Source organism: Mobula birostris, chromosome X (assembly GCF_030028105.1).
Source record: "Mobula birostris isolate sMobBir1 chromosome X, sMobBir1.hap1, whole genome shotgun sequence".
NCBI classification, from domain to species: Eukaryota; Metazoa; Chordata; class Chondrichthyes; order Myliobatiformes; family Myliobatidae; genus Mobula; species Mobula birostris.
This window is the reverse complement of record NC_092402.1, coordinates 74,020,398-74,035,289: the sequence shown is the minus strand read 5'-3', so window position 1 is coordinate 74,035,289 and position 14,892 is coordinate 74,020,398. Positions and strand designations below refer to the sequence as shown.

At 44.0% G+C, this 14,892-nt stretch overlaps 1 protein-coding gene across 1 annotated transcript in view; it reads right to left on the bottom strand.

Moving 5' to 3' along the window:
• The window catches only part of LOC140191531 (vasoactive intestinal polypeptide receptor-like), a 121,403-nt gene that overhangs the window by 18,415 nt on the left and 88,096 nt on the right, over positions 1 to 14,892 (bottom strand). Inside the window, exon 7 of the mRNA XM_072248979.1 lies at positions 4,984 to 5,153. Coding sequence (XP_072105080.1) covers positions 4,984 to 5,153 — 170 coding nt within the window. The remainder of the gene's footprint in view (positions 1 to 4,983; positions 5,154 to 14,892) is intronic.

The following is a 14,892-nucleotide window of genomic DNA, read 5'->3' as shown; positions in this document are numbered from 1 at the left end:
ATGTCCTGCTGTAACCTCTGGCAGCCATCCACACTATCCAGAACACACCCAAACTTAATGTCATCAGCAAACTTACTAACACATCAATCCACTTCCTCATCCAGGTCATTTATAAAAATCACGAAGGGTCCCAGAACAGATCCCTGAGGCACACCACTGGTCACTGGCCTCCATGCAGAATATGACCTGTCTACAACCACTCTTTGCCTTCTGTGGCCAAGCCAGTTCTGGATCCACAAGGTAATGTCCTCTTGGATCCCATGCCTCCTTACTTTCTCAATAAGCCTTGCATGGGGTACCTTGTCAAATGCCTTGCTAAAATCCATATACACTACATCTACTGCTCTACCATCATCAATGTGTTTAGTCACATCCTCAAAAAATTCAATCAGGCTCGTAAGGCATGACCTGCCTTTGACAAAGCCATGCTGACTATTCCTAATCATATTATACCTCTCCAAATGTTCATAAATCCTGCCTCTCAGGATCTTCTCCATCAACTTGCCAACCACTGAAGTAAGACTCACTGGCCTATAATTTCCTGGGCTATCTCTACTCCCTTTCTTGAATAAGGGAACAACATCCACAACCCTCCAATCCTCCAGAACCTCTCCCGTCGCCATTGATGCTGCAAAGATCATCACCAGAGGCTCAGCAATTTCCTCCCTCACATCCCACAGTAGCCTGGGATATATCTCATCCGGTCCCAGTGACTTATCCAACTTGATGCTTTCCAAAAGCTCCAGCACATCCTCTTTCTTAATGTCTATATGCTCAAGCTTTTCAGTCTGCTGCAAGTCATCACTACAATCACCAAGATCCTTTTCCATAGTGAATACTGAAGTAAAGTATTCATTAAGTACCTCTGCTATTTCCTCCTGTTCCATACACACTTTCCCACTGTCACACTTGATTGGTCCTATTCTTTTAAGTCTTATCCTCTTGCTGTTCACATACTTGTAGAATGCCTTGGGGTTTTCCTTAATCCTGCCCACCAAGGCCTTCTCATGGCCCCTTCTGGCTCTCCTAATTTCATTCTTAAGCTCCTTCCTGTCAGCCTTATAATCTTCTAGATCTCTAACATTACCTAGCTCTCTAAACCTTTTGTAAGCTTTTCTTTTCTTCTTGTCTAGATTTACTACAGCCTTTGTACACCACGGTTCCTGTACCCTACCATAACTTCCCTGTCTCATTGGATCGTACCTATGCAGAACTCCACACAAATATCCCCTAAATATTTGCCACATTTCTTCTGTACCTTTCCTTGAGAACATCTGTTCCCAATTTAAGCTTCCAGGTTCCTGCCTGGTAGCCTCATAATTCCCCTTACTCACCTTTCCAGGATCTGTTTCCCTACCTGATCCTCGATATCCTTGTTACTATTGGGCGGCCTATAAAAAACACCCATTAGAGTTATTGACCCCTTCCTGTTCCTAACCTCCACCCACAGAGACTCCATAGACAATCCCTTCATGACTTTCTCCTTTTCTGCAGCCGTGATACTATCTCTGATCAACAGTGCCACGCCCCCACCTCTTTTTCCTCCCTCCCTGTCCTTTCTGAAACATCTAAAACTTGAAGTAACCATCCCCGTCCCTGAGCCATCCAAGTCTCTGTAATGGCCACCACATCATAGCTCCAAGTACTGATCCATACTCTAAGCTCATCCGCTTTGTTCACAATTCTCCATCTCAAACTGCCCGTCTGAGCACGTCCCTTCTCTATCACCTACCTATCCTCCCTCTCGCACTGTCTCCAACTTTCTCTATTTGTGAGTCAACCGCCTCTTCCCCAGTCTCCTCAGTTCGGTTCCCACCCCCCAACAATTCTAGTTTAAACTCTCCCCAATAGCCTTAGAAAACCTCCCCACCAGGATATTGGGGTCCTGTCCTTTTTGTACAGGTCACACCTGCCCCCAAAGAGGTCCCAGTGATCCACAAATCTGAATCCCTGCCCCCTGCTCCAATCCCTCAGCCACGCATTTATCCTCCACCTCATTCTATTCCTATACTCACTGTCGCGTGGCACAGGCAGTAATCCCGAGATTACTACCTTTACAAATGCAAACACCAGAAAATCTGTAGATGCTGGAAACTCAAGCAACGCACACAAAATGCTGGTAGAACACAGCAGGCCAGGCAGCATCTATAGGAAGAGGTACAGTCGACGTTTCGGGGTGAGACCCTTAGTGAGGACTTTTGTGGTCCTGCTTCTCAACCTTCTTCCTAATTCCCTGTAGTCTGTTTTCAGGACCTCTTCTCTTTTCCTACCTAGGTCGTTGGTACCAATATGTACCACAACCTCTAGCTGTTCTCCTTCCCACTTCAGGATATCATGGACACGATCAGAAACATCCTGGACACTGGCACCTGGAAGGCAAACTACCATCTGTGTTTCTTTCATGCATCCACAGAATCGTCTGTCTGACTCCCTAACTATAGAGTCCCCTGTCACTACTGCCATCCTCTTCCTTTCCCTACCCTTCTGGGCCACTGGGCCAGACTCTGTGCCAGGGGTGTGACCACTGTTGCTTCCCCCAGGTAGGCCGTCTCCCCCCCAACAGTACTTATTGTTAAGGGGGGGGGAGGCAGCCACAGGGGCACCCTCTAGTATCTGACTCTTCCCCTTCCCTCTCCTGACTGTGACTCACATATCTGTCTTCCGTGGCCCCGATGTGACCACCTGCCTATAACTCCTTTCTCCTCCTCTTTCTCCCTGACCAGACGAAGGTCATCGAGATGCAACTCCAGTTCCCTAATGCGGTCCTTTAGGAGCTGCAGCTCGACACACCGGGTACAGATATGGCTGTCCGGGAGGCTGGGAGACTCCAGGACTTCCCACATCTGACACCTAGAACAGAACACCGGCCTCACACACATACCTCCTTTCCGCAATTAACACAGGTAAATCTGCCTCACCTCATTACCGCCTAAGCCTGTTGAGCCAAAGCCCTATCACTCTGCTACCCTCTCACTCCGCTGCCAGCTCCAAACGCTGCCCGCTGAATATGACGGTCTTCTTTTTAAACTTTTCCCGCTCTACTGGCTGACATCAGTTTTGCCTCTCTTTACCCCGAGCTTCCACTCATACAACCTTCCACCAACTGCTCCCATGGCTTCACGTGACCCTGATCTGGGGGCTAAGCAGGTGCTATACCTTGCCCAAGAAAACCTGCAGGCTAGCAGAGGGAAGGAGCACCTTACACCTCCTCTGTTAAAGACGTATCTCCGCCCCACCACCCAATTTCCACATTATGGTGCCAAATTGTTTTCCACAGCCCTGGGTAGTAGTGACAATCTTTATGACAGAATTAAGGGAAATAGATGACCCTTTAGTATCTAAGAGTGATTCAAAAAGGTGGTTCTTCACTTTTCAAGGGCAACAAGTGAGTTCCTTACAAAATGTTAAATTTGAAAGCTTGATAGAAATTTCAGTCCAATTTCCTACATGGGATTTCCACAATATTGGGTGGATTTACTCCTAGGCCTAATGTTGTTTCCCATTGTTGTTCTAGAAGAACTCAACTCTTCTCCAGTGCCTTTTCCAGAGTGTAGGATTATTCTTTTCAATAGGGAGAATGATCTGTGAAATAGACAGCACATCACTGCACTCAGATATAATTCAATCATACAGTGAATGGTCAAAGTACAATGTAGTGAAGGACGAGGGGACTAGGGTTTTCGGGAGAACAAATTTCAAGCTGCTCTGTCACATCTAATATTTTCTTTGTTTACTCAGCAAACTAATTCAAATTGTCCATCTCCTTGACCTCTTGGCTACAGTGGGTATTTACTCAGAGGAAAGAAGCTCTCCTGAAGCAAATGAAAAGAACAAAGCACTTTCCAGCATCTCAGGACACTCCACAACCAATGAAATATATAGAGCCATATAGAACTTATAGTGAGGAAGCACACCATGTGGTCCAACTGGTCTTGGCTGATATTTCCACGCGAACTAAAACTCCTGACACCTCTCATCATTACTTGGTCATTATGACAATTTAGGAAATGCAGCAGGCAATTCAAGCACATGCCACATCATCCAGGAATGGGGTTTAAAAGTGAGTATCCTGGGATCTTGTACATCCACCCAAGAGAGCAAGTGGAACCTCTGTTTAACACTTCCACTGAAAAAACTGCATCTCCAACAGTGTGGAACTGCACTGAGGTGGCAGAGTAGATAATATACTCAAGTTTCTGAAGAAGGACTTACAGTAATTTCATAATTATCTAATGCTGAGGAGATTTGCTGTCAGCTGAGCCAAGACACAGTGTGGGGCTGAGGCAGGGAATGATTGTCAGTGTTGTGTTGAGGATCACTAGTCTGATCAACGGCCTGATAGAAGTCCCATCTAGGGTAGAAAACCATAGTTGTCCCAGAAGTGGCAATGATGAGCTCCCCCAGCATAAGTCTGCATTCTGTCTAAAGGGAGAACGGTGCCACCCCAGGTGACAGGGATGCAAGGTTAATGTAACCCTGACTGCTGAATCTGTGGGGTCTGACATGGGACGTCCCAGAAATGGTTGTGTTGCATTTTACTTTGCAGGGGTCGGGGGGGGGGGAGGGGGCGATACTGAAAAATACAGCATTATGCGATTAAATTTCAGGGTAAATATTTCTTAGACTGTGAGCTGTTGCTTAGCAATGCACTGCCGAAAGGTGTTAGAAGCTGAGTGAACAGTAACTTTCAGAAAGAACACAAGAGACTGTAGATGTGCTGTGGAATTGGGAGCAAAGTCAGACTGCTGAAGGAAACTCAGCATGTCTGGCAGCATCTTTGGGGGGTGGGGTGGAATGGATAGTTAATGTTTCAGGGCCTATATATGGTCTCATCTGAGGTCCTCCAACAGTTAACTCCTAGTAGGAAACTGGATAAGAAAAGTAAGAGGCAGAGAGAAAAAGTCTGAAAGAGTCAGAACGGGCAGGTCAAGCTGGGTGGTTCCTCTGGTGTGTGAAAGTACGGTTGAGCAGAAAGCGCCTCACCCCAGGCTGTCACGATGTACCACCAGAAGTACTTCCTCTCAGTGAAGAAGACCACAATGAGCGTATGGAGGTAGATGCCTTCTGCCAGCAGCCAGAAGAAGTTTGCCGTGATGCTGAACTGATAGAAGGCGATTGCAACCTTGCACAATGGCTGGAAAAGAAGACAGGAACTTTAGTTTTGGCCTCTTATGCTTGCCCACATTTCCACCCCACATCTACCACCTCCATCTGCTGAGATGTACTTGGCCCCACAGTAAGTGTACACACTCTGTTCTCTCTGGCTCTACTATCTAATGCTTCTCAACCCTTTTTCTGCCATGGACAAATACCATTAAGCAAGGGGTCTGTGGACTCCAGGTTGGGAACCCCTGTATAGAGGCTTAACAATGCCTATCTCTTTGGTTCAGCATTAGTCCTGAGTAAACAAATTCATTAATTTGCTATCCAGAAATCCTAGTGGCTTGGCATCTGACCCAGTGAGTCCTGTTTCCCGTGCACCCTTTAAACTCATTTAAGTGAGTGAGAAGTGTGTTTAGATATCAATATAATAATATCCAATAGTCTGGTGTCTGAGTCCTGAGGGTAGAGGATTTTTGGATTTTCACTGCAACTGCACACTGGCTGCCACACCCGCTCTGCGATGGAGCAAAGCATCTCAGAAGCAGGTGGAAATACAGTGCTTTCCTTGCCGATCAACCCTGCACTCCTATCCCAGTTACCAGCTTTACTTTTAACCATGCTCATCCACCACACTTCCCAGTGTGAAAAACTCCCACAATGACACCATCAACAAATAGTCAATGCCAGAATTTGCTGTTGATAACTGCAAGTACAGAGGAGATCCAGAAAGTACAACAAAGAGACAGCAGGAAATACACTCATGGCTAATATACGAGGGGCACTTAAGGTTGTTGAACAGTATAAGCAGAAGGTAGTTGAAGGAAGTGTGGTACCAATTCGAGACCAAGCTAAGATTCTCTTATGCAAACACTACCTGAATACTTGGTCTTTATTCAGGAGTGAGTGGCGGAAGTGATATTGAACAGGATATAGATAGGTAAAAGAAAACCTCCCTCCCTGTCGCTCTCCACTTTTCGTAGGGATGGCTCCCTCCATGATTCCTTTGTCCATTTGTCTCTCCCCACTAATCTCCCCCCGGCACTTATTCCTCCAAGCGGCCAAAGTTCCACATCTGCCCATACACCTAAGTGGTAGAAATGCTAAACCTGCCCATTCATCTCCTCCCTCACCTCCATTCAGAGCCCCAAACTGTCCTTCCAGGTGAGAGAACACTTCACCAGCGAATCTGCTGGGGTCGTCTACTGTGCCCAATGCTCCTGATGTGGCCTCCTCTGCATTGGTGAGAACTGCTCCCTCAAGCACCCTCACTCAATCTGCGAAAAACAGGATTTCCCAGTGGCCATTTCAATTCCAATCACCATTCCCATTCCATAAAGTTCGTCTACTGCCACAATGAGGTCACTATCAGACTGAAGGTGCAACACCTCATATTCCATCTGGGTAGCCTCCAGCCTGATGGCATGAATACTGATTTCTCCAATTTATGGTAATTCTTTTCCCTCTTCCCCTTCGGTCTTCTTCATTTCCCAACTCTGCCTCCCTTACCTCTTCTCTTCTACTCACCTGCCTATCTCCTCCCCCCTGTGCCCCTCACTCCCTTTCTCCCATGATCCACTCTCCTCTCCTATTAGATTCCCTCTTCTCCGGTCCTTTACCTTTTCCACCTATCACCTCCTAGCTTCTTACTTCAACCCCCCCTCCCCCACCCACCTGGCTTCACCTATCACCTTCTAGTTTGTCATCCTTCCCCTCCCTCACCTTCTTATTCTGACATCTTCCCCTTTCCATTCCAGTCCCGATGAACCGTTTTGGCCCAAAATGTCAATGGTTTGTTCATTCCCATGGATGCTGCCTGACCTGCTGAGTTCCTCCAGCATTTTGTGTGTGTTGCTCTAGACTGGGGGTTCCCAACCTGGGGTATGGGTGGCTCTTCAGTTAATAGAAGGGATGCATAGCATAAAAAGGTTGGAAACTCCTGCTCTAGGAAAGATTAGTTTGCTATGGTAATCACAAAGAAAACTGCAGAAAATCTGGGCATAATCTGCTAAATCTCCGAGAAATAAGGGAGGGGGAGGGTTGTTTAAAGTGACTCCAAATGTTACATCCTTATTCACAAATGAGAGTGATAAATGGAGCAACTCATTTCACATTTATGGAGAAAACCTTGGAGTTAATAATCCACAACAAAGCAAGTTGACAATTTGTTAATTCTTGGTTGAAAACTGAACAATTATTTCCGGCTACACACATCAAGGTTGCTGGTGAATGCAGCAGGCCAGGCAGCATCTGTAGGAAGAGGTGCTGCCTGGCCTGCTGCGTTCACCAGCAACTTTGATGTGTGTTGCTTGATTTCCAGCATCTGCAGAATTCCTGTTGTTTTAATTATTTCCAGTTAATGTGTTTGAGTTATTGCTGAAAGAATCAAATCACTCAGGAAGGAGATGAGGCAGAGACCTTTATACAAATCCACATCCATGTAATGTTATGTAATCAGACAAATACTGAGATGGATTCAATCATGAAATCACAGAAATTGGCCCTGGGATTGACAGTCTGAGAATACATGAACTATATGGAGCAAAGAGAAATGACAATGAACAAATGAAGCTTGAGCTCAGTACAAACTCAGTAAGACTTTCTCTGAAAATTGAGGTGCACAGTGTACACAGCGCACAAAACCGGATTAATTAAACCTTGACAAGACTGGAAAGTTTCCAGAACATCACTCATTCTTAACAGTTTCCAATGAGGTGAATGACACTGACAGGAGATGCTTCTTCTCATTAGAATAGTCATGGATGTAAGAAGTAGAATCAAAGATCATTATGAGGGTCTATCAGTAAGATTGATAGACATTGGTGAAGACAAATTAGTTGGGTACCAGAATCACAGCAATACTAGACATATATAACTGCGTGGAAGAGGAATATATAAACAATTTTGGATTATAGTTCTTGACATTGCATTGAAAGCTTGTGCTACAATGTAAAGATAGTTCAGGAAAATGCATGGGTATACTCTGCTAGAAAGAAACAATAGAGGCAGTGGTAACAAAAAGATACACAAAATGCTGGAGGAGCTCAACGGGTCCTATTGAAGGGTCTCGGCCCAAAACGTCAACTCTTTATTCCTCTCCGTAGATGCTGTCTGGCCTGTTGAGTTCCTCCAGCATTTTGTGTGCGTTACTCTGGATTTCTCAGCATCTGCAGATTTTCTCTTGTGACGGTAACAAAAATATTAAGTTCACCAGAAAGTAGGCAAAGACCAAAACTCAACCAGACTAGAAACTATAAAGACAGGCAACAAGCAAGTAACCAAGGAATAATCTTGAAGTGAGTTAGGAAATATTCCTGCAAATAAAGGGCTAACACCAATAGGACCTTCCATTGGAAGATGAACTCAATTCATGGACAAAATGAACCACAACTCAACCAAATAATAAACAGATTGAATGGGTGAGCCTTAATGAAGCTGGGTGAAGATGTGGAAGGTGTAATTGAGTAATCTATTACACCCTTTACATGGATGAGAAACATGATATAATCAAGACTCCAGAAAATGAAACAAGCATCATTTGCAGGATCATCAAACTGGCACTGGGATATCAATTTCAAAGTTCAAAGCATATTTATTCTGAGAGTTTTATTTATTTATTTAGCCAAACAGCACAGAATGCCTTCTGGCTGCTTGAGCCACGCCACCCAGCAACCCCTGACAACCCTGATTTACAATCATGGGACTATTTACAGTGACCAACTAACCTCCCAAATCGTACAAACTGGAGCACCGAGGGAAAACCCACGCAGACATACAGATGCCTTACAGAGGATGCTGGGATTGAACTCTGAACTCTGACGCCCCAAGCTGTAATAATGTCGTGCTAACCACCAATAGCTTTATAGGCTCAATGGGCCTAATGGCCTCCTTCTATGTTGTAAGGAAAAAGAGTGTATCCTTGTTGGTGAACAAGTGTTGATTGCAGATATTGAAGCTATGTACAAGTGCTGAAAAGAAACGTGGGAAGACCACAAGTAGGCAAATAAATATGGAAGGAAGAGAAGTAATGATCATTTGCTCAGTATATTCAACATGTAGATCAACACATTTTTATATATTAAAGAATATATATTAAGTTTAGTGCAGAGAAGTAGTTCTGAGACAAAAGTTCAGACATGATTGTATTGAGCTATAGAATCAGCTGGAGCTTATGGTCTTGTGTCAGAGAAGAAGAACACACGTTGTGTTATGCAATCTACAATACACTCAGCAAAATTTCAATTCCCTGAGTAATTCCATCACCTTTAGTGGACGAAGCAATGGTGCTGAGTAGGTAAACCAAATGATAGGCCCAACATCATCAGTACTGCAACATCAATTTCCCCCGGGATCAATAAAGTATGACTATGACTACTATGACTATATCAATAAGCTCCTTGAGGAACCTCCCAGAAATTTCAAACCAATACATGGCTACCTGTGTCAGTCGCACTTCCGTCAGTGGAGCTGGCGAGCATACAGTGAAAAAAAAAGATAGCCATAAACGTGAGAAAGCATCTCAGTGCCCCTAATGAGGAATGTGGAAAGTGGTCTTCAACAGAACTGTAAAACAGAGGAAGAAGTGGATGTAACGCAAAATTCTGTTTGTTCAGAAGACAGTAAGAATTCAGTAGGTGTTGATGAAGCCTTAAAGTCTCACTCACTCTGCATCAAGAAACTGAAAAAGCCAAGGCAAGAATTTAGAATTTGAACTTGATATTATAAAATGAGACAAGAAAAGGGCAGGCATGGTGGCACAGCTGGTAGAGATAATGCTTCAAAGCTCAAGTGACCCAGGTTCAATCCTGACATTTGGTGCCATCTGTGAGATCTTTGCATGCTCTCCCCAGTGCGTTTTTGTTTCCACACACCAAGGTCAGGCTGGTGCGTAGATTAACTGGATACAGTAAGTAGCCTCTGGTGACGGTGAGTGGTAGAACCTGGATGGTATTATGGCAATGTGGAGAGAACCAAATAGCATTAGTTCTGGATTGATGTAAATGGTGGTTGGTGGTTAGTGGGCTGAAGGGCCTGTTTCTGTGCTGTAAAGCACTCCTGCTCTGGGAAAAGGTGAAGGCAATTTGATAACAGAGAGCCCAGATGAGGGAGTGCTGATGAAGTTGTATGTTTGGATTTACAAATGTATTTGATAAAATCGCACATGTTAGAATAGCTATTAAAACTGAAGCCCATAGGATTAAATGGACACCATAAGACCCTAAGACATAGGAGCAGAATTAGCCCATTTAGCCCATTCCATCATGGCTGATTCCGGATCTCACTCAACCCCATACACCTGCCTTCTTGCCATATCCATAAGACCATAAGATATAGGAGCAGAAGTAGGCCATTTAGCCCATTGAGTCTGCTCCACCATTCAATCATGGGCTGATCAAATTCTTCCAGTCATCCCCACTCCCCTGCCTTCACCCAATAACCTTTGATGCCCTGACTAATCGGGAACCTATCGATCTCTGCCTTAAATGCACGCATTGACTTGGCCTCCACAGCCGCTCATGGCAACAAATTCCACAGATTTACCACCCTCTGACTAAAGTAATTTCTCCACATCTCTGTTCTAAATGGACGTCCTTCAATCCTGAAGTCGTGCCCTCTTGTCCTGGACTCCCCTACCATGGGAAATAACTTTGCCATATCTAATCTGTTCAGGCCTTTTAACATTCAGAATGTTTCTATGAGATTCCCCCCTCATTCTCCTGAACTCCAGGGAATACAGCCCAAGAGCTGCCAGACGTTCTTCATACGGTAACCCTTTCATTCCTGAAATCATTCTCATGAATCTTCTCTGAACCCTCTCCAATGTCAGTATATCCTTTCTAAAATAAGGAGCCTAAAACTGCACACAATACTCCAAGTGTGGTCTCACGAGTGCCTTATAGAGCCTCAACATCACATCCCTGCTCTTATACAGGTTTCCCCAGCCATCCGAAGGTACAGCGTTCCTATGAAACGGTTCGTAAGCCGAAATGTCATAAAGCAAAGGAGCAATTACCATTTATTTATATGGGAAAATTTTGTGAGCGTTCACAGACCCAAAAATAACTTACCAAATCATGCCAAATAACAAATAAAACCTAAAATAACAGTAAAATATAGTAAAAGCAGGAATGATATGATAAATACACAGCCTATATAAAGTAGAAATACTTTTCCACAATCATTATTGCACTGTTCTCCGTAGTGAAAATCTCACGCAAGCGCCATCGGCAAAAACACGGTGCAAGCGCTCTCCGGTAACCTTTAAGCTATGAAGCTGCCAAATCATACCAAATAACACGTAAAAATACACAGCCGATATAAAGTAGAAATAATGTATCACTTACCGGAATTGGTTCAGCGCCGAGCACACTGATGATGGTGTGTTAGACTGAGTCGTTGCAGGTTGGGTGGTGCAGTGGATCCCACCCTCCAGGCCGCCGACCGATACATTGACGTGAAGCACGCAGGCATCCAGCGGTAGCCAGGAGGCACACAGTACATCTTTAAGAAAAAAGCCGAAATAAACATGCTAATTAATTAGGTGCCGCCCGGCACGTAATTGTCGGCCCAGATCAATGCCGATTTCCGATTGCATCGTCTCTGATCTGGGCTGACAATTACGTGTCGGGCGGCACCTAATTAATTAGCATGTTTATTTCGGCTTTTTTCTTAAGGATGTGCTGGGTGCGTCCCGGCTACCGCTGCATTCTCCGCGAATCGGTATCTATCCGGGGCCCGGGAGTTGGGGTGGTGGGACACTGGGGTGTCATCTCATCGTCTGTTTCCAGTAGAGCAGGCAACTCATCTTCTCCTATGACTGCCCACCTCGATGTCGAATGTCAAGGTTCGTTGTCTGCTGTGGCTGATGTGGAAAGCTTGTTTGACTGCTGAGCCTCGCAAATTTTTCTATCATACAGTTCTTTGTAAGCACTCAAACCATCCTGCAAATATCCCCTGAACCCACGTACCCTTTTAAAATTAAAGTCATACTTTATCATTGCAGCGAAAATCTCATGCAGTTGCTTCACATTCAGTTCGCTACTGCATTCGGTTTTGATTGTTATCCTTTCCTCTTCCAATTGCATCAGCTCTTCATCTATCAGTTCTTGGTAATGGGATGCCAAAACTTCTTCGACATCATGTTCATCAGCTTCCACAAGCCAAACTCACGTTGTCCTTACTTCGTTCACCACGATCAAAACACTTAATTATGTCTAGTTTTATGCTAAGTGTAACACCCTTACAAGCTCTTTCAGGCTTTTCCGATATCTTAGAACTCATCTTGCTAATGGCTGCTCACAGGCACATGTTTAAGCAATGCCGACTAGAATACAGTTCCGAATCTGGGGGAGAGCGGCTGCTCGGGGTGCACGCCGCCTTTTATCGCGCGCTGCTTTTTTTTCATAACAGTGAAAACACCTTCTGTTAGCGAAAACAGAGAACTAATGTCAGTCTTTCGTAACACTGAGGTTTCGTAAAGTGAACGTTCAAAAAGCGGGGGAAACCTGTATTCTATACCTCCAGATCACATCCCTGTTCCTATACTCTATACCTCTAGAAATGAATGCCAACATTGCATTTGCCTTCTTCACCACTGACTCAACCTAAAGGTTAACCTTTAGGGTATCCTGCACAAGGACTCCCAAATCCCTTTGCAACTCTACATTTTGAATTCTCTCCCCATCTAAATAATAGTCTGCCCGTTTATTTCTTCCACCAAAGTGCATGACTATACACTTTCCAACATTGTATTTCATTTGCCACTTCCTTGCCCAGTCCCCTGAACTATCTAAGTCTCCCTGTTTCCTCAACACTACCCGCTCATCCACCTATCTTTGTATCATTGGCAAATTTAGCCAAAAATCCATTAATACTGTAGTCCAAATCATTGACATACCTCGTAAAAACCAGCGGTTCCAACACTGACCCCTGTGGAACTCCACTGGTAACCGGCAGCCAGCCAGAATAGGATCCCTTTATTCCCACTCTCTGTTTTCTGCCGACCAGTCAATGCTCCACACATGCTAGTAACTTCCCTGTAATTCCACGGGCTCTTATCTTTCCAAGCAGCCTCACGTGCGGCACCTTGTCAAAGGCCTTCCGAAAATCCAAGTACACCACATCAACTGCATCTCCTTTGTCTACCCTGCTTGTAATTTCCTCAAAAAATTGCAGTAGGTTTGTCAGGCAGGATTTTCCTTTCAGGAAACCATGCTGGCTTTGGCCTATCTTGTCATGTGCCTCCAGGTACTCCATAATCTCATCCTTAACAATCAATTCCAACAACTTTCCAGCCACTGATGTCAGGCTAACAGGTCTAAAGTTTCCTTTCTGCTGCCTCCCACCCTTCTTAAATAGCTGAGTAACATTTGAAATTTTCTAGTCATCTGGTACAATGCCAGAATCTATTGATTCTTGAAAGATCATCATTAATACCTCCACAATCCCTCCAGCTACTTCATTCAAGGATGTTGTTAAAAATTTCAGTGCACCAAACTACATGCAGCTGGTTGACAACATGCTTCAAGCATTCAAAACCATGACATGCATCATGTCACTGAAGATTCGTTTTCAGCATTCCCATTCAGAATTCTTCCCTGCAAATCTTGGCACTGTCAGTGACGTGCATGGTGAAAGGATTCACCAGGACATTGCAGTCATGGAGAACCGGTATCAGGGCAACTGGAATCCATCAATGCTGGTTGATTATTGTTGGACACTTAAGTGAAAAGCCTCAGATACTGAGTACAAATGAAAATCATCAACAGAATAGTTTTAGCTCAGTTAAACTATTGCAAAGGATCAGCACCACTATGCAATTAGATGCATTATATTCAACAAAAGTTAATTTCTTGTTTCTCCAAATTCCTATATGATACAAAAAGTCTGAAATTATATTTGTGTTGAGCTTCAAGCAGTCTATCATAACTACAAAAATTTCTGAGGAAACAGCATTTTCCAAAAAAAAAATTGTTTTCCAGTGTTATTAATGGTTGTGTGTCTTACCAGTGGAGAGCACATAGGGAGCTCCCAGGACTCCTACTGAATCACTGCTGTTATTGATATACATGGAGTTAGTTAGCCCGGACTTTATTTCAAAGTTGGTAGATGACACGAAACCCAGCATTCAGGGAGGGGATTAATGACAGACCTCAAGAAGACATGACAAACTGTTGAAATGGGCAAACTCACAGCAAATGAAATGTAATGTGGAGAATGTGAAATGTGAATACATTTTGAGGGTAGAGATAAAATGAACTAAGTGGTATGGTTAAAGGGCAGAAGGAAAAAGAGAAGCTGTATTAACCAATAGCGTATCTAGGAAGGTAGCAGAACAAGTTGAGGTGATTACTGAAAAGCCTTGTGGGATCATTGGTTGTAGTTATATGGTGGATGGTACAAAAGCAAGGAAGTGATAAAGCACTGGCTGGTCCCCATCTATTTGAAGTCTATTGAGCACTAAGTTTAATGTGGAGGCAAATGCTTAGTTATCAAATCAAATCCAGGTATTTCTGAACCAGAAATCATGGATGAACTGAGATATCCACTCCTTACTGAATTTAGGACTACGGCCTACAAATCAAGTGACCTTGACCTACACAAGAAATCAGGGATCCCAAGACACAATATTTTAAGTGAGTTGGCATTATCTGGGAGAAATTCCAGCTTATTATTAAAGATTTTAAAAAATGTTAAATGCAGACACTGCATTTGGTGCTGAAGCTGGGTCAGTTATATTAAGAGCTATGCTTCACCAAAACATCGTTCCTGTGTAAAGACTGCAGAGTCAAA